This window comes from Brienomyrus brachyistius, chromosome 5 (assembly GCF_023856365.1).
Source record: "Brienomyrus brachyistius isolate T26 chromosome 5, BBRACH_0.4, whole genome shotgun sequence".
Classification (NCBI taxonomy): Eukaryota; Metazoa; Chordata; class Actinopteri; order Osteoglossiformes; family Mormyridae; genus Brienomyrus; species Brienomyrus brachyistius.
The window spans coordinates 18,692,705-18,717,155 of NC_064537.1; the positions used below are offsets into that span (position 1 = coordinate 18,692,705).

Genomic DNA, 24,451 nt, shown 5'->3' on the forward strand with positions numbered 1-24,451 from the left:
TAAGTACCACTGTATATATTTATAAAAAAATATTTTTAACCATAATGATTATTCTGCAAACATATGCCTGGCTGCAATTTCGCGTTTTACACTAAGAACTAAAATGTTAAAGCAATACAGGCAAAGACAAAATTCTTTTTTGAAAAAAATAGAACCTAAAGGTAGGCCTAATTTTTTTGCAAGGTAAATATTTCTTAATAAGCTGTTCAGGAACATTTTACAGTAACTCCAGAAAAGCGAAATGGGTGGGTTTAGGGGAAAAAATAGGGCGTGGACAACGACAGAAGGAAGGAGTTAGTATGAAAATCTTGGTTCTCGGGAGCGGAACTGCGAGGGAGAGAGAGCGAGAGAACTAGAGATACTTACTGGAGGCCGGCAGCGCGTTAACAGCAGGGAGCCCAACAGCACGACGGCGTTAAACAGTCTTTATTAAGATGAAATAGTTTCGTTTAGTTAAGCAAATCGAATTTTTGTAAATTGATGTTGACACTTAAGTTAGCCGCATTTTATAAGAAAATATCAAAGGAATTAAATATATGAAGAATACAAATAAAAAGCGCATTCCATGTTTTTTAAAGCCATGGCGACATTTGGGATATTGTACGCTGATGTCGCCCGACATCCTGAGTGCGAATCTCATGTTATTTAATTTACACAAAACATGTTTTTGAGCAAGAATCACAGTGGCATAATAAGGCATGCAACCTCGGCTTCCTGACTCTGACATATTGATCTGGATAACGACTCATGGGATGTAGCATATGGAGAATTCGGCACAACTTCGGACATTTGAAGGCGCAATCTAAAGTGTCTTTTTTCTTTACCATGATCATTATTTTTACTTATTTATTTTATTGTCTCACTGGAATCTGCGACCCACTACCGAGGCTAGTAAACGAGCATCAAACTTTAACCAGCGCAAACAAGTACAATGCGCTGGGAAGCTTTCGCGACAGACTGGACTTTCCTACATCTTCGCCTCAGCACCAGTCCAGCGCGCAAAGTCACCAGAACCAAACTTCTGCAGAACTTCCCGAGGAGAAGAAGCGGACCGTACCGTACGAGGGAGGGAAGGCGCTACCACCCATGCCCCACGCTGTCAAGGCACGGGAAGACGTCGTCGACGGCATATCTGTGTTCAATAACTTCGGCACCAAAAAGTTTCCACAAGCGATTATCATTGGCGTGAAGAAAGGGGGAACAAGAGCGCTGCTTGAGTTTCTTCGCATTCATCCTGATGTTAGAGCTGTCGGCACGGAGCCGCACTTTTTTGACAGGTTTTACGAGAGAGGACTGGAGTGGTACAGGTAGGCTGTTTCTCTTTATCCCGATCCCATGCATGCTGTAAATCGTAATGTTATTCCTTGCGGCGACAAGGGGTGACGTTGATTTAATATACTTTTAACTGCATGATAATACTAATGAATTGCTTTGCTCTCTGGTAAGTGACAAGTTGCTACAATGTTACATCAGAAGATATTAAATTAGGTCCTAATCTGTTAAAATAACAAATATGTCACTGTAGCCTACAGACATCGCAGTTTGCTTGAAATAAAATCAACATTTCGTAGAGTTACATTGCTGAGACTTTAAGTGATTTCATGAACTGATAATCAACAGGTTGGCCGATAGATATTTTTTTTTATTAATAGCGATTTTTGAAATACGTAATCTTATGCTTTCCTGCGCTTAATAAAAAAATAATGTTAGTCCAAGGACTTAAATATTTTCTGATGAATAGATACCATAGACTTCCAATCATTATAATGGTACGATGACGATATCGTTTAAGTGTTAAATACTATGCATCGTTAGTAGTATTAGTGCCTGTACCAGTAATGCCATATTACTTGGTAATAGTTGCAATCCTTAAAATATCCAGTTTATCCAATTTAGTTTTAAATCGATAATTTTATTTCATTTGTAATTCACTGCCACAGTTATGAATGTGTGATAACTGCACATCTACGCTTATTTTTTTTTTGTTGAGTTCTGGGTACTGCTGTTGAATCAAGCTGAAAAGCACCATAATAAAATCTAGTGTACCAATGGAAACTCGAAGGCTATAGCCCTAGTACTGCGTGGATTAAGTACTCTTTAGTTTCCATTAGAGGGCGCTGGCAGCGAATTTGTGGTTATTTGTTTCAAGGAGAATCAGGAGCCTTACAGGTGCGCGCAGCATGTGCTCGCGTGAACATGTTACTTAGATTTCAGATGTTTCTGAATTTTGTATAAGGTGAAATATAATCTCAATTAAGCAGTTTAGAATGGCTCAAAACAGTATCTTCAACGCTTTGTACAACATTCAGCCTTGTAGATTTTGGTTAGTTTTGTATTCCGATACAAAACGGCTTTGTGAAAGGACTTACCCTGTTTGTCGTTATGTTTTAAATGTATAAAACATTGATGTAATGTCAATGAATTCAAATATCACTTTTTACGTGTAGGATTTTAAAAGAAATCTCAGGGATTTACTGGTACTCTGGGATTCATGGTGAACACTACTCATTCCAACAGTCCAGTTTATTAACTTCATTATTGAAAGTCTGTCAGCAGTCATACACTCGGGGAGTTTGAGCTCAGGGAATTTCCAGCACGGGAGATGATAATTCACGAGGCGTGCCGCGGTGGGTTGGATGCAGGCATGATTGATCATTCCTCCACAGGCGCCTTCCATGCCTTGCCGGTGTTTCTCCCATTAATATCACCTGTCAATAAGCACCAGGACTTAGCAACGCGCTCATTGACAAGCCATTCAGTCCCTTGTCAATAAAATGTTGTCTGTTGACCTGATGGTCACCTCAGACCTTCATCCAACAAAGAGAGCAGCATCGGTTTCTCTCACATCACAAAACTAGAGTCGTTTAAAATACATTCAGAATATTCCTATGAATAGAATGTACCTCATCGCACGTAAGTGATGACACAACAAGCAAATTAGAGCCACCATTCAGCCAGGCACCATGTCTTTGGGCTGTGGGAGGAGCTGCAAATTGCACACACGGTGAGATTCAAATCCACAACCCTGGAAAGCTACTGCGCCACTGTGCTAAACCTGAAACATGAATATATTTAACATTATTAAGCCTAGGTTTTTAAAGGGGAAATGTGTGATTGTGGGGAAAAAAACTCAAAATGACCAATCGCACGTCCTGAGAAAATGGAAATGAAAACAGAAGACTGTGCTGATGGTAGTGGCAGCTAAGATTGGGAAACTGCTGTTAAATTGCCCACAATTTAAATCGGGAGGCACAGCGGGGCGGCAGTGCCAAGGTTAAGATCTGATAAAGGTGAATAACGAAGCAAAAAAATGGTTTGCAAGAAGATAGTCAGCATCTGTCAGGGATGTGTCAGGCATCCCGGTTATTCTCATCAATCAGGCATAAAGTAAATGCAAATGCCGCTGAGCGCCCCCATTTGATGCAATCTTTTCATAATTTAGCAACAATTTGCAGAATAATTTACGTTTTCTCTATCCACCGTGAAAGCATTTTATTGAAGTCGACAGAAAGTGATGGCGAAAACATTTAATCAGAAATCCAGATCCAATCCTGTTTTATGAGTGGAAAAAAAAATGCAATGGAATACTTTGTTTGTTGTGCAGATGTGGCATGAATTAGGGACAAGGCACATTAATGAGTAATAACACGTATATTTGAGTGTAAATTTGTATTATTTGAAGTGAGCAGGGACAGTAGGCCATAATGAATGCATGCAAAGACTGACACTCGCTGCTAAAATCAAGACTGCTTTCCCACAATTATACAAAGCAGTAACAAGCCTGAAAGAGGATAGACTTTATGTTTTCCATTGAAATCAGCAAAGAAAATGCACAAATAGCTACTAAGTGTATAAAACAAATTAGACAAATTAAAAATCCTGGATTCCTGGGTTTGCCTGAGCTGAAAAGTATTGAATTTTTACTATACTTATGTAGTCATTCTGTCATTATGTTGCCAGCTACTGAGGCATAAAATGGTACAAGCTATTCACTGTGGACACTTTTAAATTTCCAGTCAGAGAAGTTATTTGATTTGCATACATAATAATCTTCTATGGCACTTGCACAATATTTACTAACTGCCTTGCTGAAATGGAAAATTAATACATTTTTCAGTGCAAACATTCTTTTGTAAGACTACTGTTGACTTTATGACGGCACTGGAGGTCGAAGGAGTTAAGCAATGCAATGGGAAAGCAATATCAGATGATCTCTGGTTCATAGGATCCCTAGTATGGAACAAGTCTGAAGCTGCCTAAACCAGTGTTTCCCAGTCCACTCCTTGGGGACCTACAGACTTGTCCACGTTTTTGCTTCCTCTCAGCTTCCTACCCAGGACCTGGGAGGGAGCCAGTATGTGGGCTGCCTGGCAGGGAGCTGGGAGGGAGCAAAAACATGGACTGGCTGTGGGTCTCCGAGGCCCGGATTGTGAAACAAATGTAAAAAATTGTAAAAAAAAAAAAACAAAAATAGCTTCATAGCTCACAGGCTATTGTTTGTGAAATGGAAAACTTTTTGTTTTTTTAAGCAGTGTTTAATCTATTGACAACACTAACAATGTTAGGGGAAGCAAGCATTGGCAGTGACAACTAGGTATTAATTCTGCCAGTTGGGATCAATTGAGAGGGGCTGGAGATTAGGGCCCCGTCACGGTTAGTTGTGACATTTTGCAGTGGGCTTCTGATCAAGGTCACATGAGCGCTATCATCCCTCAGATGTCCCAAGACAAACCCCCAGAGAAGAATGCTTTTCCAAGCAAAACCAAGACCCGTCAAGGACACTAGAGTAATAAAAAATAGATTTTAAAATATAATTAAGCTAACCAACCAAGCATCAAAAAATATCCGAAAAGACAAATATGTTTGAACAAGAATCAATTCACGTCAATGAATTATCACTGAACAAATACATCAATGTAATGTCATATCAGTAAGTACACAAAATGGTGATATCAAGGATAATCAATATTTAAGTAGTAGCCTATGCCTTAACCATATTTTAAAGTTCAGCCCCTAGCTGAAGTGTAACTGACAGCTATCAAGTGATTATGGAAGCCCCAACCTGGTGTCTTTAAATAGTAACGTGTTTCTGGCTAACTTCTGTAGAAAGGAGACCAAGAACAGAAAAAAAAGATCTTAGAAAATCCCACAGCACCAGAGCCCTGTAATTTTGGTGAGAACCCCTATTACTCATAAGTCTGAAAAAAAGGCATCAGAAATGTAGCATTAACAGCTGTACTTCAATATTTTTTTTCTTTTCAAGATTTTCGTGGAGGCCAGCTCAAACTGCGAAGGCGCACATGGAAACCCTTTTACACTGGTGCTTTTGCTCCACAACTCCTTGGTATTGCCCCCCCCCTACCCCCCCGAAAGACGTCCTCAGCCCCCATGATTCCCACATACGCTCTGTCTGCCTATGCATAGAAGCAGGGCTGCACTGGCTATCGGACACACCGGGCATTTTCCTGGTGAGGCTGATCGGTATGTGGACTGGAAAAATTGATTGGGGGGGGCGGTCTCCACGGTTGGCAGAATTTTCTGAGGGAGACCCCAAAGTCCAGGGCTGATTTGTAATCACAGTCAAGCCCTGTTTGGAAGAGGTTAAGTGTTTGCTTGGAAATGCCTGTGGTGGACCCTGCTTCCAAGAGGCATTGCTTGGTACAAATTGGAAAATTGCTTGTGCAGCAGTGTAACAGGGAGGACGTACACAGAGCTGGACTACCAGCTCTGCCTTGTGTCTGCGTAACAAGATGAAGATGTAGACAGGATAGCTGGAAGCGCTAGGGCCTGGCGTATTACACCCATTCGGGAGTGTGTTCTTTGTGTAACGTGCCATTCGTCTGCATTAACTTGACAGGTGCTGGAGCACAGAGCGTGTGGCGAGTAGCCAGTCAGGTGACGCCCATCCATAGCCTTCCAGTAGGTGCACTTGATGAAAGGCCTGTCAGTCCAAGTGAGCTCAAGTGCAAAAATTAGCACCTGACATTAAAATCCGACCGAGTGGGTGCAGTACATTACTTCAATTTTACATGCTTATAAGAATATAAGAAGAATGTCAGAAGTTATCTGCTCACAACATTTAATTCTTCAGTTTTCTCCTGTCTCAAAATATCATTCATAAGAGGGAAGTGCTTGGGACGTGTGGGAAGTGCTTGATGAATTGCTGCAAGTCTGCTTCAGGGATTGCAGTAGCCTTTCGAGGAGAGGTGGTGAAGTGCTATCCAGCCATTGTAAGCATAAGTGTGTGAGGTGTGAACCGGATACTGTGAGCAGCCTACCGACAACAATGGATTGTGAGACAATAGTGTATCATTCATCAAAACAGTTATGTTTACCATTTGAAAAGTGTAATTACTGTTCAAGAAAGAAATTGCGTAACATGAAAGTGAAAAAAAAATTGAGTGGCTGAACTTTGCTGAGCAGAGCAGGTATGTTAGTGTGGTTTGTTCTCAAGCTGAGCGCACTTAAAGAGACACTGGTTTTAATTTATGATTTGTGGCTCAGCTATTTGTGATGTATGAAGTGGTGAGCTAAAGCAAAGAGAGAAACCTGCCCCCGGCCCAGTGGTTTGTGTCTTTGGAAACCCCAAGCTTCTGGGGTTTGACTTTGATACAGTACTTGGATATCTTATTAGAAACAGTTATGCATGGTTTCATCAAGATAGACATGCATGTGGGAGTTTTACTTACGCAAAAATGTTCTCAGGGCAGAAGGAGAAATCTTCAGTTCAGCGAGATAACCAATCAGATTATAGAGGAGGTGGGACCAAAACATCTAATTGGATGGTCCTGCCTCCTCTAGTCGCTTGGGCCCACCTCCTCTACAGTCTGATTGGGTATTGGCCACGAACCAGTCATTTTTCCTTTTGACCTTAGAACATTTTTGTGTAAGTAAAACTCCCAAGAGTGACATATATACAGTATATGCACAAAATGGCTACATGAAGACATCGCTGTCACAATATCGATCATTCATTTTAAAAGATGGGCTGGTAAATTCTGTGCACTGCTTCCAGAGTTGGTGCTGAAAGTCGGTCAGTTCTACTCATCAGAGTTGTTATGATAAGCTGGGAATAGGAGCATTTACACTAACTGGCTAATACTAGCAGCTGCTGTGGTAAACATATGTATAACTTAATGGCGTGTTGTGAGCTATTTATTGAAACAATAGACCCGGGAATCAGTGGTACAGTCACAGCTAGTTTAAGTCAGTGGGCTGGGGGAGCAGTGGTTTTGTTCTGCATGCAGTATTTACCATTTGGCCTGGGGAGAATTGCGAATAAAATGCCGCATCTGAGATGGCTGGGCACTCCGACAACCACAGCGACAACAAAGAGCCCATTTACCAATGAAACATAACCATTAAGATGTCATTTTTATGTAAGCAAATGTCTACCACGTACATCGTTGAGACCATAACAATTATGGGCAGCAATATGCAATGGCGAGAGATTTGAATGCATTTAAAGTTTGTGCTATTTCTATTTTGACAGATATATAGTGATGATGAAAATATAAACCTGGGCTGAACGAATGTCTAAAATGCTACTTAATCTCTGGTTATAAACTGTGCTGATAGTTCTTGGCACTCGACAGCCGTGTCCTTGGTACTGCTGCTAAATTCATTATTAATGAAAATCATAAATAAATTATATGACCTTCAAAAAATGGCATTTCCAATAATGCCCCTTTTAATTAGGTTACTCCTACTGCATCGATGCCTTCTATATTACTTTATCTGCGTACTGCCAATATGATTAATTTACCACAAAATATCTGATGTTATGGTCTATAGAAGTCTCCCAAAAAATGCAGTATTGAAATTTAAATGCTGTTGAGGGTGCTAATGCCAAATAAAATCGCTTTAACGGTGTACATTTACGACATGATGAAGACAGGACTAATGAATAACAAGGAAGAGATTTTTTAATTGACTGTACCAGTAAAACCGTAAGCACTTATATGTTATGGCTTTCTCTTATAAATATAACATGTTGAGAAAATGTCCCAGACAAAACAGTTGCTCGCAGCAAACTCTTGTTGGCAGTGCAGCATGGGGATTGTAAGTATTATTACCGTGCAATTGCAACTATACAGAAGCATTTTTGCAGCATAGTATAATATTAGTTATTTGAAAGACATCATCACCGCCGCAGATGAAAAGAACATCATGTCTAATGAAACTCCTGTCCTGGCTTGAAGCTCGAGATATTTCATGCAGTCAGAACTAGCTTACTGTGATACACTCAAATCCCCATTAATCTACAAGCAGTCTTTCTTTGTTGTTTTTGCTGGAGATAAGTGTTTTCATTGCAGGTTATTTTTCAAACTGTGCTCATCCAAACTATCCCACCATCCATCTCCTGACTAAACTTTTTTTTTTTTTCCAAAGGTTGTAGCTAACTTTGAGCTGGGTGGTCATTTGGTGTTCAGACAGTCGTCACAGTGACGCTAGGGGACGTTGAAAGGTCGCAGCACTTGCTGTTGTCAGTTATTGGCAGGGAAGGTTGCGTTCAGGGAGGTATGTCTCAGCCCCCTGCGGGCGCTTTTAAAGGAAAGGAGACAGTTTGGAGACAGGAATGTCCCTCTGTTTCTGTCCGCAGTTCCTTATCCGGGTACAGAAACCAGGGGAACCGAGGTCCATGTCTCACAGCATCCAGGGACTGGCCATGAAAAGCAGCAGAGCACTTAGTGACTTTGGAAATTAATGCAGAGCCTGTTGGGGATTTGGCAGCTCCAATTAACCTTAACATGTTTTTGGACTGTGGAGAGAAACCAGAGAACTTGCAGGAAACCCCAGAACAAAACAGGGAGGCTTCCGACCCCCAGATTATTCACTTGAAACATGCATGGAGGGCTGAAGCACAGTCATGTCTGTCCTCTGCACACCCACTCTGCTCTAACCCCACCCAAGCAGGCCTGCCAGTCTGTGGGCACAGCGCCTCCTCTGTCCATCCACCCAGCTCTAACCCCACCCAAGCAGGCCTGCCAGTCTGTGGGCACAGTGCCTCGCTGTCCATCCCTTCAGCACAATCTTTGTCCTGATGGCTGTGCAAACCAGCGGGTCCCAGGCCCCTGCATGCAGGTCTGTGTGACAACTTGTTTCAATTAATTTGTACAAGGGTGTACCAGAATAATCACAATAGCCATTCCTTTTCACTCCCATATGTTTTGTGCTACTCTGTGAGGATTCATTAATTAAACCTGGCAGTACAATTGGTACAGTCCGGTTTGGGGAGCTCTGTATCAGATTTCCTTTTCAATTTCACAACAACAGAACCGGTTTTAGTGAACTTTGAGTCTGCCTTGTGACATTTATGGCAGGACGGAAAAGTTTAAAAGAGATTATGTTTCTGCCTTAAATTGTGATTTTGCAGAAATGTGCCACTTGTTTCTTATTTGATTGGATTAAATAAATGATTGAATAGCCCTACATCTCCCATATCTACATTCATCCATCTAACTGCTGATTGTGGGTCGGGTTATGGGAGTCTATTCCAGGCGGCATAGGGCACAAAGCTGGGGTAACGCCGGGTTAATGCTGGGGTAACACCGGGGTACACACTAGGTGGGATGCCTGACCATTACAGGGCACATGAGATCCTCAGTGTGGCCTAACTGCACGTCTTTGGAAGGAAATCTGCTATAACACATAAAACCCTCACACACATCACAAAGCAGAGGTAAGAATCAAACATCCAAGAGATGTAAGACAGCAGTGCTTTTTACATTCCGTGCAAAAAATAACAATTATAACAAATAATATCTTACAAAAAAACATGCTTCAGAATGCATGATTCTTCAAGTGTAAGCGCAATACTCAGTGGGCCATTCTTGAGGAGTAAAACACTGAAATCATACCTATGAAGCATAAATGAAAGCTTGAGCATATTTGGATAAATAAGCCGAGGATTGTTATGGTTTTTCAGTCCAAAGAAAAAGTCATCTATAAAATGAGTAAACATCAATATTTAGAAACCTCATCAACTGGTTGATCATTACTCCTTGACATCAGCTGCCCTTTCACACTAGACTGCAATTAATAAAACCGATTGGCTGCGGCCTTGTTGTGAGAACGACATTCCTCTTTGTTTTCTGCTATTTAACGCACAGTTGACTCCAGGCCCCAGTCTTCTTATTCTGTCTTTCAAATGAACATCACATTTAAGCAGACGATACATTAGATAAAAGCAGACAGATTATAGCCGCGTGTTTTTCTACTCGTTAATAAATGAAATAAAACCAGTTTTTAGAAATTATGCAAATTGCTTTATATGTAAAAAAAAATGTTGATTAAAGATAAGTATTTCTGACTGACACTTAATGTTCTAAATCAAATAATCTGCTCTGTTCATGCATTTTAAACAGATTGATCCACAATGGCAGATTATTGATCAGACCAGATGAATTTCCTTCGTCAAGGTCCCTAACATGACACCATTGACTGATTCGTGGTTCCAGTGACTGAAGTAACCATAGTAAATTTACACTTTTGTTCTTTAAAGCTTTTAATGCTGTATTATTGCAGGGGTTATGGTAATTATTATACCGATGTTAGGAAAATCTCCTTTACAATAAGATATATTATTAGTAATACCTATTTTTTACAATAGGGTGGTGTTATTTGGAAGTCAAAGTGAATTGTTGTGCGTCGCAGAAAATTAACCTTTACTTCACATTGTTGGCATGGTAGTAAAAATTCAGCATAATGGATGTTATGAAAATGCTTGATCTTCACTCTAACTGCCAACTGCTGTTTTTTCATTGAAACACACACCACTGCCACACCCTGTTCTGAGTATTTTGCTTCTTCCATTTCAATAGACAAGTTTTGTCCGCTCTGGTCTGTCAACAGGTAATTTATAATACGATACAAAGATTTCGTTTTGCAGGTGGAACAAAACTGGAAGTTCTGCGGTATGTGTAAAATCTGATGTCAAGTATATCAGACGTTTGATCAGAAATGCATTAACGCTGTCAGCATATGTAGGAATGTATGTATGATAATAAAGCAGAAGTGTATGGTGACAATTGCTAGCTGTTTTATGGATTATTTAGCTAATGCAGCAGTGCAGCTCTGAGGGTTACTTCTGTTTATGATATGGTTTAAAATATGATTATATCTGTGCGCTGCCCTAGCACTTTACTGTTACTGGAAAATGCAAACAACTAACTTGTCAAGCAAATAAATCTGATGCTAAGTTATTCTTTCGTGTTAAATGACTTAAATATATAAGTCTTGGAGTAAAGGATTTTGCTGTCTAAACTGATCTCAACGGAAATGGTTGATCTCGAATGAGTTCTGAATATTTCATAAGACTCATTTACTCAAGGAGGTTCACTCTGTAGTGTGAACGCTTATGAATTATATGTGGATAATTGGTACCTCATGTAATAATCATAGAAGACAATGAAACGTTAATTGTCAGAATTCTGCCTGTGTAGAACAGCATCTGAAATCTGAAAACTGTCCCAAAAATTATACCTAATTACTGTAACTTTTAGTATTTAATCTGACATTAACAGAAAAGTCTATAGGACAATATAAAGATCTAAATATTTCAGCTCCACCCACTTGTTTTCAATGGCAAACTTTTGATCTATCACATTCCTCCTCTGGTGCTACACTCTTTCACCCAGACACACACACACACACACACACACACACACACACACACACACACACACACACACACAGAGTATTCCTCATTCATTAGTTACAGCCATCAGGGATAAGTATCAGCTTTAAGAAGAGAAACGTTTAACAGGCTAGGAAGTGGTTTTGTGTGAAGCCCAGACTAGATTTGCCTTAATGGTGTCAGGCTGCGGAGGCGGTGGGCCCATATGGTGACACTTATAATATTTGAATTTCCTCACCGGTTCAGCGGAGGAAGAAAAGCACGAGAGTGTGAGACAGCGTTCTTGACGGAAGAAGACAAATCTGAGAATGCTATCGTACCACAGTCAATATACTGGTCACCGGTTAAATCAACAGTTTTATTGATTTATTTGTTTGAGTTTGAAAAATCGAATACAAGCCAAACAAACAAAACAAAAATAAATGCAAAGGGATATCTGTGCATTCATCCATCTCCTAATTGCTTCTCCTTCTTTGGGTCTCCTGGGGTGGTCTGGAGCTCATACAGTACTGACCTCTTGTAGGAGTAATGCTCTGGAGTGTAAGTGGTGAGGTATCATGTCAACAGGGATGAGAGTCATGCACACACTTTCTGCTGGGATTTAGGACAACTGGACATATTGGCAGGAAAGCTGATGTGGATGGAGAATGCAGCGGTTGTTGGGTTTAATAGAGGAAGTGACCCAGAGCAATCTTATCATCACTGCTCCAGTCTCATCTTTTCATTAGAGGGCGTGGACAACAGTCCTTTGGAAATGACTGATAAACCCACAAATTTTCTCTGAGGGCACTGAATTGGGGTGACAAACACTAGATTTTCCCATCTGATACAGCAGGAAACAATTTCAGTGCCTTTGGCATAAAGATCTCATTCTTTCTCTGCTTTTGTTTTTGAGTCGTAAGCCTGGAATGTATGCTGTGATCCCCCTAAGGCCCATCTGGCTGTATAGACAGTCATAGATATTCATAGATACTTTACTGTTCCCCAGCTTAAAGTCCAACCGGAACTTCATTTAGAAATGTCCAAAAATGAGTGCGGTTCATTACAGAAGATGAGAAAGTCCCACAAAGTGCAACTGCACGGCATTTGTGGAAGGTAGCGCTCGCTCCCATTTTGCACCAACGCGTTTTGCCAAGGTGTCTCTGTGGTAGTGCCCCCCCCGCCCCCCCCGCCCCCCCACCATCTCCAGCTGCTGGACGAGCTGCCTGTCTGCCCCCCTTTAATGGGCCTCCTGTTGCCTCCAGCTGTATTTTAATTAAATCCCACAGACTTATGAAGCTCACATTTGCTCTGAATAATGACAGACTGCCCTCTCACCAAAGCACTGACTCAGACGGCTCTCCCAAGTCCACACCATGCATTACCCCTCCCCCTCCACACTCCATGTATGTTTCTTGATAATAAGGTGAGGACTTGCTGCAAAACCATGGTAGAGGTACAGGGATGTGTGGAGATTCTGATAGCGGAGAAACTGAGGTCAGTAGAGCAAAGGAACATTTTTTTAATGGTTATGTGTGGCTTGAAAGCATTTCCTTCAAAACTCACCTAAAGTCAGATCACAGGTGTTATTTTTGCGCTTGTTGTTACGCCATCATCCAAACAGGTTTGCTACTTACAGGGGGACCTGCAGCCCCTATCAGGCTGGATGGGATGCCAGTCTATCCCAGAGCTTATGTTTGACAATAAAAACATAACAAAACATGCTTCAAAAATGCCAGATACTTAAGTTATATTAACCAAAATATGTTCATTGGGTGACTGGCCTACCACCTACAATAACTTCGTGAATTGACCTCTTGATGAAGCATTTATCATTTAACAATTATGACCCACAAGCTGAATGTCAGGACTGAGAATACAAACAAATGCACAATCAACATGGGACACTGTGGCTTATGGATAATAGCTTTCATCTGGCTTTGACAAAGAGATCTGCCTGGGCTTCTAGACTAATGTTACCGAAAGTAAGTGGAAGTCTGTCGATGTCTCGGGGACTGTCTGAAGCTGCTGACGGCACTTCCCCCCCACCCCCAGTCATGTCCTGCCTGTGTCCTGTGCTTTGACATTGGGAGCCTGATCTCCCTTTAGTCTGACAGACGTCTGGGTGGGGGGGCACCGGAGATACTGGAGCCATTTTGCAATCAAAACACCTGTTCGTTGTTTACACTTGTGCATTACTGAGCTGTGACCTACCATGGGGAATCTAACCACTGTGGTAAGAGAATAAATAACCGTAAAGCTAGTGGCAGCCGTTTCAGTGTGGTCTCCATTAGTCGTCAAATGGACTGAAGTTAGGCCATTGGGTTTAGTGCACTTGGAAGTGGCCCCTCTGGACAGGGCACACTGACTTCATGGACATGTGAAGTGGCATGAGTGCTCATGTGGAGGGACCACGCAGGCACAACAGTAGCCTGATAATTCCGTGGTCGTGGGATTAAATTCCTCCTTTAACCCCAAAATATGCGGTTAGGCAAATTTGCGACTTTACATCGCTGATAGCTTGTGTGTGTGACATGCACTTGTCCTGCGATGTGCTGGCATCCTGTCCGGGTTCTTCCCTGCTTTGTGACCCTATGCCACCTGGGAACCGCTCCAGTCTCAGCTCCACCCTAAGCCGTATGACAGACGGATGCCCCTGAATGTTCATTCAGACTCTGCTGCTATTATCATTATTTTGATTGTCTCTACTGATAATCTGTCAATGAAGAGAGTGCCCAACCACACAATATTGGTAAACAGAGCAAAGCTTCAAGGAGCAGTAAAAACAGCATCCCCCGTAACAAAAGATCCTCTCCTTATGCCTCAGGCATGTAATAATTTAATGAGTATAACTGTATACATGATTCCGTTTTATGTTTGGCTTGATATTGAAGTAATTGTGAATAAATGGTTGACAACATATGGAACATCCAAGGGCAGGTCCTCGATTGGGGCCCAGATGACATGCTGACTGGTTTGGACCCACAAAAGACTCCTTGGACCAGCAAGAAACAACTCACAATGATTATAGAGGATGGAAGATGTTACATCATTAAATATGCATAGATATTGCACCTTTGAAACTGTTTAAGTATTATTACAAAGATGACGTTTAGCCCCTAGAGGAAACGCAAGCTGGGAGACAGTATGGAAGCTTCTTAGAGAACAGTCGTGTTCGCTGTGCTTCACTTCCTTTATCCTTTACCTCTCCTTAGATGGACGTATTGATCTCGGCTACTGAGAGTGGAGACAGTGGGTCTGCCTGGAAGGTGCAAACTGTCACAGAGGAGCGTGTCACTCTGAACTTTTAGAAAGTTCTTATTTTAAAAGAACCACAGTTATAAAGGTCTTATTCACCTTAATTAACCCGGCTATTTACATTATCAAGGACACCAAACTCTTACAAGCTGAATTGGTTTAATTATTGTTTTCTTAGCTTTCATTGACAGCCATACAAATTTTTGTAGATAAATTATAGGGTCCGAGAAGGAATTATTATTATTATTATTTTTTTAATGAAAATCTTCTTATGTGCATTGAAGTGGAAACTATCAGCATGGGTCCTTTTAAAAGGCTAATTTAAGGCCACCCACGCTTCCTGTGCAGACCTGTAAGCAATGTGCTGGCCGTCTGAATAGGGTGATAAGACTGGGACACAGCTGTTCTGTGGAAGGTGTGATTAAAACACACAGCCGAACAGAAGCTCCCGGATCCTTCCCAGAATGCCGGCGGGGCTGTCAGCTGGACAGCAAAAAGAAGACGGCGGTGGTTCGGTCACATTGCTCACGTGGTGCTCGGTCCCCACTGCAATGCTAACACTTCCGTCGCTCTGAGGCTGGGCCGAGGAAGTTGACATGTGACGTGGCCTTACCTCACGGCAGGGCCTTTGGGAGTGCTTGGCCTCCTCGCTGGCTTTGTATATTATCCAAACTATCTCCTGATTACAAGCCAGGGCTGCAAAATGTAAACACGGTGTCAACATGCAAGACGTGCCCAGCATGGCTTCCATTAGCTTGATTGCTCTGAATTAAACATGCACTTAGCTATGTACATATACTTAGCCAAGCAGCATGTTACCTCGCTGCTACAATTCGCAGCTGGCAATTTTTTTTTTATGACAGCCCTCGTCATTCCAATGTGAAAATGGGGCAAAGAGTCCCATCGATCGAGGCCCAGTCGTAACTCTACATGTAATAAACTGGTCAATCACAGCTCATGCACTGGCCTTATATTTCTTCGAATGGAATTGAGTTGTTTTCATAGGCAGCCCTGCAGCCGTAGCCATGGCCTGGCTTTCCGGGGGGGGGGGGGGGGGGGGGGGCTAAGCCAAAGACATCTCAACACTTCCTTTGATGTTTTGCTGGCGTTTGAGACGGGAACATTAAAGACTGACCTCCCAAAAACCGAAAGATTACTGAGAAAAGTAACTATACGGCCACATGACTTAAATCCAGTCGCAATAATATTTTGAAATATGTATTTTTAGCCGTGTTTTTTTTATTAAATAAGCAAATAAAGTACCTTATTTTTTAGGGTAGGCAAAATAAAAAATTCTTTGTGGCTAGAAAAAAAATAAGGTTTACATATCTGTGTGTGTTTGGCTATTGACTTATGGAACTGGTCAGTTAAAATGACAGAGTGGAAATAGCATATCTACATAATGGTCTCTCCTTATCACTGTTTTATTATTCCATCCCTTGATGGTATACATCTAATATGGCACAGAACCCCCACTTACACACAAAAGAAAGCTGCGTAATTGGTCTTTAATATTTTAGTACTCCAGTGCTAGATTTTGTGTCAACCTCTGTACACTTATTTGTATATAATGTGGAAAAAATAACTCCCACAAAGAAAAGGCACATGTCAGAGAATAAGATGTTGGGTAACCTCTAAACCAGAATTATGGAGAGAATGTTTTCCTCCATATGACTTCAGACCTCACCTCCACAAGATATCATGCCAGTGAGGACCAGCCAGCATGAAACTGACATAAGTCTGGTTTTTGGGTCTTGCCTTTTTGATGTAATATGGCGCCTACGTGTGGATTAAGAATGTCTGCATCCGCAAGGCTGACGCCGTCGCCATTCTTGACTTGTCAGTTAAGTGGGTCTTCGCAGCACTGAGTGCAATGTGGCCTTGTCCAGTCCTGCTACACCCGTCATGTCTGCATACGCTATAAATACAAAGGCAAGAAAACATGTAGCACCTTGATAATATGGCCTTAAATCTGATAACTGCAGCTGGGGATGTCCTAAAGTAAGGGCGGTATTCCAGTGTTGTGGTTTCAAACTCCCCCTAGCTCCCCCAACTCCCCCTAACTCCCCCTAGGTCCCCCTAACACCCCCTTGCTCCCCCAAACTCCCCCTAGCCCCCCCTAACTCCCCCTAGCTCCCCCTAACACCCCCTAGCTACCCCTTGCTCCCCCTAGCCCCCCTAATTCCCCCTAGGTCCCCCTAACTCACCTTAGCTCCCCCTTACTCCCCCTAACACCCCCTAGCTCCCCCTAACACCCCCTAGCTACCCCTTGCTCCCCCAAACTCCCCCTATACTATAGTGACTGTACGTGTGAGTGCCTTTCCTTGCACCATGTGCTTCCTGGAGCACCAAGAAGGAATGTTAGGAATCAAAATTTGGACAGTATTTTGCATACATTCTAAAGACATTTTGCTTTCATATGTTAGCTATTAGATACAACTAATAAATCACATTTTACCACATTTGAAACATTGATGTTCAAAATCGACAAAATTCTTTTAAAAATATTTTAAAAATCTGACCATACAATACAAAGAGGTACTTCTGTTCTCCATTAATTGTGAATATGGCTTTCATATGTATTGTTTGTGACATATTATGGTATTAACCACAGTCATGAAAATTAACTGCAGAATTGAACTTGCAATGCTGGATTTGTAGCATGCAGATTTTATTTCTGCTGTATTGCGACCTACTTTAGAGTTTCATCTCCACGGGAAAATTTATAAAACAAAATGTGAAAATGTCGTTTAAGGACATTCCATGTGGTGCTGGAACACAGTGCCAAAAATGGTAATTTAGTGTAAATAAGGGAAATATTATCTGTGACTGTGCAAGCCCTCTGCACCACAGCACAGACCATGTGCAAGCCCTCTGCACCACAGCACAGACCATGTGCAAGCCCACTGCACCACAGCACAGACCATGTGCAAGTCCCCTGCAGCACAGCACAGACCATGTGCAAGCCCTCTGCACCACAGCACAGACCATGTGCAAACCCACTGCACCACAGCACAGACCATGTGCAAGCCCACTGTACCACAGCACAGACCATGTGCAAGTCCCCTGCAGCACAGCACAGACCATGTGCAAGCCCACTGCACCACAGCACAGACCATGTGCAAGCCCACTGCACCACAGCACAGACCATGTGCAAACCCACTGCACCACAGCACAGACCATGTGCAAGTCCCCTGCAGCACAGCAGACCATGTGCAAGCCCACTGCACCACAGCACAGACCATGTGCAAGTCCCCTGCAGCACAGCAGACCATGTGCAAGCCCACTGCACCACAGCACAGACCATGTGCAAGCCCACTGCACCACAGCACAGACCATGTGCAAGTCCCCTGCACCACAGCACAGACCATGTGCAAGTCCCCTGCAGCACAGCAGACCATGTGCAAGCCCACTGCACCACAGCACAGACCATGTGCAAGCCCACTGCACCACAGCACAGACCATGTGCAAGTCCCCTGCACCACAGCACAGACCATGTGCAAGTCCCCTGCACCACAGCACAAACCATGTGCAAGTCAGCTTCTGTGGTTACAGGCCTTCTTTCCAAGTCAGTTGCAACTCAAGATATTTTGGAAACCCAACACTGCAATGTTTAGAAAGACCATTAAGCTTATCAAGCATCTGTTTACATTTCAGACAAGCAGAGAAATTAGATTTTTAAGTTTTTTTCCCTATTACCACTATGTTGACTGTCATTACATCACAAGTTAAATTTTCATTGCTCGAATGAAAGATCACAAAACTTGCTCAGCCAAGGGTGAAGATCTTATTTTAATGCTGGCACTGGTGGGGGCCTATGTTTGTGTGATCTTTGGGGTCATGTAATATGAATTTGGGCAGTAATCACCGCATTTTCCAAGTCACCAGTCACAAATGCTATAATAATCCATTCTATTGACATGCAAATAAGTATTACTTACTCATATGTTATCGCATCCTTTGTGTACATTACTCCAGACAATTTACAATTTATTTTGTATAACATTGATTAGCTTTTAAATAGATTTTTGAAGTGGTCTTGGCACAACATGACCATATTGAGTTTGTGTTGAGTTATAATTTCTAGCTAGAATCAGTTTGTTAGATTTAGAAGCTGTCAAAATGAGACTAGAATGATTTAGTAATTTGTAGTACTTTGGTGTAATAAAATGTGCTATTATGTATACATAATTATGGGAAAATATAAGGAAAGAATGATGAATTTAGGAGTATCTGCCCACAGTGAAGTAACTCTGATGTGACATCATGTTCTGACTTGTGCTGTTACTGTCTCCGTCAGAAACCTTATGCCCCGGACCCTCGATGGACAGATCACTATGGAGAAGACGCCCAGTTACTTTGTGACCAAAGAAGCTCCCGGCCGGGTTTTCACCATGAGCCGCAGCACCAAACTGATCGTGGTCGTGCGCGACCCTGTCACGAGGGCGGTGTCTGACTACACTCAGACCCTTTCCAAAAACCCGGGGCTGCCCACTTTCCAGGATCTTGCCTTCAAGAACTTCAGCAGAGGGCTGATCGACACCTCCTGGAGCGCCGTCCGCATCGGAATATACGCCAAGCACTTGGAGAACTGGCTCCAGTACTTCCCGCTCTCCAGTCTCTTGTTTGTCAGCGGCGAGCGCCTGGTGACAGATCCGGCCGGGGAGATCGGCCGCGTGCAGGACTTCCTGGACTTGAAGCGTGTCATCAGTGACAAACACTTCTACTTCAACCAGACCAAGGGCTTCCCCTGTCTGAAGAAACCAGAGGGCAGCAGCCACCCCCGTTGTCTGGGAAAGTCCAAGGGGCGACCCCATCCGCACATTCCCGGGGAGGTGCTGCTGAGGCTCAGGGACTTCTACAGACCTTTCAACCTCAAGTTCTACCAAATGACCGGCCAGGACTTTGGCTGGGGCTGATATCACAGACCTGCCACGAATAAACAGAACTGCAAGGCCTGAAATTTGTAAAGAGAGAGAAATGCTGCATAAACAGAAACTGAAATGTGGTGCTTCATTGTAAACAGCTGAATGCCAGTAGTCCCAATGTTATTTTCAAATCACATCCATTAACGTATGTATGTGTGCTTTTTTTTTTTATCATTAAAGTTGTGCAGGATGTTATCCACATTGTGACTCTTGTAGCAGTTCATAAAGAAACAGTCAATGAAAATATGACAGGGAGTCGAGTCACATGTTTACCTGGAGTCTGCACTGTGATCTGAGTGTTTCAGAAATCACCCCATCGCAATGTGGGAAAAAAATTTGTGACACAAATCAATTCATTATATGCTAAAGTTCGCCTTTCGTTTGTGTACAAAGTTATCAATATCTTTTAAAATGGGGGCTTCCTTGGCCATAATTTGATTAGATCTTTTTTTGAGATCCTTAATTTAATAGTATCACATCATAATAAGAACTGGCAACAGATGCTGTGTCAAAAGAATACTGTCAGCATTAAGGGATTTCAGGCAAGTAGCATTTAAATATTATTTACCACGGAAGCAGTGAAGCCAATAAATTCAGAATCTGGATATCAGACACTGACATCACATCATGTAAGGTCCCTTCTGGACTGAAAACCTGTTCAGCTTGTCTCACTGTTTGTGAAATCAAGTTGGGCGCAAAGAGGTACCTTATGTCTGTGCTTATGCTCGTCTGTGCATTTTATTCATGTTTATTATCTGACCACATCAATATACATCTATGGTGCAAAGATGGTACAAAAGCTGGAGCTCAATGCAAATCTGTACTCCGTCAAGCCTTTTCAAGTTATCCATTGTAGTGGAACTGGAATTGATGTTATTAAATGTGATCATGTTTTATAACGCTATGTCTGTGTAGATTCTCAGTCGTCAAGGACATGATAATCTCAAGGGATTGAATCGAAGGCAACTGGAATTCTACACATTTTTTTCAATTTCTTGAAGATGTTTCACCTCTCATCCAAAAGGCTTCTCCAGTTCTAAAAGTCTAATTGGGAGTTATAGGTATTTATCCTCTTTAGAGATGAAATGCCTTCAAGAAATTGAAAAAGAGGTAGAGTTGCCTTCGGTTCAAGCCCTTAAGATTATTATAATGCTCAGCCATATGTGAAGAAGGAACAAGAAGGTGTAGAGGAATCATTCAGTCTGGCTGGTTAAAATTAACAAAAAAAAAAACATACAGTTATTAAACAGTGTGTACTATTAAAGAAACTGCTATTGTTCTGGTCTCTGTTCTGAACAAAGCATACTAATTACCAGGTGCTGACATGTCACTAATGCCAGTCATCCAAATACCCCCTTGGCACGGCGTCAGCTGAGCAAGCCAACATGTGGAATCTCAAATGACATGAGCCAAGTAGAAAATAATAAGGCCAACTAATCGTTTTTTTCCAAAGATGGCCTCCCAACAAAACCAAGCCTAATCGGAAGTGATGTCACTCCGCTCGTGTCCTGCTGATGACGTGGGACAGAGATGTGATGCACAAATCTGTTGGGTCTCAGTTCTTAATTGACTGAAATCCTCATTTGGATGAAGCCTGACACATTTATAGGTAAAAACTGGGGGCTTGATGGGTGGTGGTACATCAGTCAGTCATTTACTTATTGATAAAGGTATACACGTGCGCACTTGTGAATCATTGCCCACCCCAGCTTAAAAGGTATTGGCCATGTAGAATATACCTTAATGCTGCAACAGTTACTCTTTTCCTCGTACCTACCGTCAATGTTGGATGTAAACTTTCTGACAGAACTATTCTCTCCATTAATGCTTAAATATTTTTGAGTTGTGGAGTGTCACACAAATTCTGCCATCTTAATTAATCGGCTCTGTCTGGCCTTAGCATGTCGTGACGCGTTTTTAAAAGCAGATGCGAAACAAACTGGCAGGCACCGCGTTTGGCCTGGTGGTACCGTCACGCCATAAATACAGCTAGAGTCAGTCATAATGACCTCTCTTCATCTTTAGCTGACCATCTATATATCGAATGGCAGCATTGGAAAAGACCGTTGCCTGGATAAATGTAAACTTTCACTGGATAATTTTATTTTTGATAACTATTTTTGATTCAAGAATGCATTTGCAATGTTTCATTTCCATGTTGTAAAGATTTTTGTTATTCCTTTAAGTCTCTGTCCCTTTTCTCTCTCATGCTTTAGATTTAGCCTCTGAGATTAATGCTGGACTCAGACTGCAGTTTGCCTTATGCCTGTGCGATAATGTAAGACTGTAAAAAGAAGAGTTTTTCGCTTATCTTTGCTGTAAATCATCCACTATAATTTATACTGTAATAGTTTAAAATCATACTGAACAATATATAGCAGAAAAGTTGTTTTAATCATTATTTTGTCTTATCTAGGACTAATATTGTTTATAATCTTTCATGTACAATATTATATTAATTTATATATTAATTGATTGGAAGATGGTTGATGACATATGCATATAAATGGTAATGTTCCCTTTATTGGGATATTACATCATTCTTTTGTATGTACTTTAAATCTGCTCAAAGTCTGAGTAAAGCTAATATTACTAAGAAAACCAACAAACGAGCATGAGTGTCCTGATTTAAAAGAAGCGAAGATTCCCTTACAGATCTATATACTTTAACAGGGACAATTATTATTATGAAATGTGTCTTGATTGATTAATTAATAAAGCTTTGACTGTTCTATATTACGTATAGAGGATGCACGTCTTGTCAACTGATATTAAATATATGAGTATATTTCTCCTGTGGACATATATGGTTTGTGGAGAATACTTTGGCTATTTAAGTGTTATAGCAGAGCTTGGTAAGACGCCTGAGTCAAGATGGACTCGGAACTCCAAGGATAAATTTGAAGTTAACTGTGAGCCATGCTGTGTAAGCAATCTGGAAGGGTCATTTAAGACCTTTGGGACAATGACCTCTGACCCTTGTCTCTCCCTTGACCTGTGTCCGGTATTGGATTAAACTGCTGACCACTGGCAGGAGCCACAGGAGCTGCTAGGCTGTGTTCTGTTCGGGGTCTATTAATATCGCTAACCCAACCTGCCAGCCCAAGGCTGCAGGGAGACGACTGGATCGATACCTGCCTTCTTTCTTTATGGGTGCAGCAGAATGTGCTTATAGATACTATGCTAGAGTGTCAGTTTGATTTACCTGAGCCAAAGTTTATTATACTTTCTATAATTTATATAATTTAACAAATGACATATGCGTAATAAATACTCAGTCAATAAAGAATCTGAACACAGAGATTAAATGCATTCATACACAGCTAATGGAATATAAGTGTCTGTCTGTACAACAGTAAACTAACACAGCAGAGTTGGTTTATTCATGGACTGCATCATTTATAGAAACAAATTATTAACCTGATGTAAATGGAATTTAAAAGCGAGGAATAAAATGCAGGATGGGGTAAGTATGTTAAATCACAGTTACTGGCTCACAGCAGATGTACTTCTACTTAAGGAAAGGCGAAATAGCACTGGTACCGCGGTATTATGTAGGATAGGTAACATTCCAGAGGGATTATACTGGATTTGATTAGCTTGCCACTGGGCCTCCAGCAGAGGTGGCAATTTCAGGTCCAGAAAGTAAAAATCCAGACCATGATTTACTTTCCACCAACCAGTTGCGCATAAAGAGTCACAGTCACAGAGTATTCAACTGGTTGGTTGAAGGTAAATCATGGTCTGGATTTTTACTTTCTGGTCCTGAAATTGCCACATCTGGCCTCCAGAAACTTTGTAATAGACTTGCACATCCCCTACTGTGTACTTTGTCTCATTCTGCTTTCAGTGATTGGCTTCATCCATGCTGTAATCTTGCAGTTGATAAGCATTTATGGGAAAGAGATGCATGTGTGAGATTATGGTGCTGTAGTTAAAACTGAGACTGCAGGCTGAACTGTCCTTTTTATAGTCAGATATCTCCAGTTCAAGCAGGCCTGTTTTTGGGGAAATCTGACACTGAAATAACAAAGAGCTGTTCATAGCAAATGGGAGTAATGCATGGTGTATGATATAGAGGTGCTTTTGACAGACAAGCTGTGCGTAGAAGACAGCGCTTTCAGCCTGGTTTCAACATAAGCTGCTCTGTTGTTCAAAAGAGGAGCGTTAAAGTCAGCACTCTCTGGCTGCGAGATTATTCTTGCTAAAGCATAAATTGCTATTGTGAGGCATGACTAGGGGCCTGAAAAGCTGAGATAGTGATCCTATTTATCAGCTGAGTGGCTGCATTCAGGCCTAACCATATTGATATGCAAAGAGGCATTCCCAGGGTCTGCAAACCGGGCCTTTGTAAAGCAGGTCTCACTCCTCGATCGGTCCGAGGCCGTGGCGAAAGCGCACATGCGGCGTTCCGTGAAGCGGAGCCGCACCGGGCAGCCCTGAAAGGCCCAACCCAGAAAGTGACCCCCGGGCTGCCAGTAGGCCGCATGCTGGTCGATGGAACACGCTGGGCCCCGTGAGGTCAAAGCAAACCCATCTGGGCAGATCGAATCTGACCAATGCACCGTGCTGAAGCGAATGGCGACCCTCCCCTTTGCGAAGGTCAAGTACCGGCCTCCGTCGCAAAGGCGACGGACGACGACTCGAT

General features: G+C 42.0%; 1 protein-coding gene across 1 annotated transcript; it reads left to right on the top strand.

Annotated features, from left to right (window-relative positions):
- The first annotated feature begins 332 nt into the window (after window positions 1-332).
- LOC125742643 (heparan sulfate glucosamine 3-O-sulfotransferase 6-like) lies at window positions 333-22,558 on the top strand. The gene is made up of 2 exons (XM_049014857.1): window positions 333-1,307; window positions 19,176-22,558. The coding sequence occupies exons 1-2, from the start codon at window positions 748-750 to the stop codon at window positions 19,792-19,794; spliced, it is 1,179 nt and encodes a 392-aa protein (XP_048870814.1). The 5' UTR covers window positions 333-747; the 3' UTR covers window positions 19,795-22,558.
- The last annotated feature ends 1,893 nt before the right edge of the window (window positions 22,559-24,451 follow it).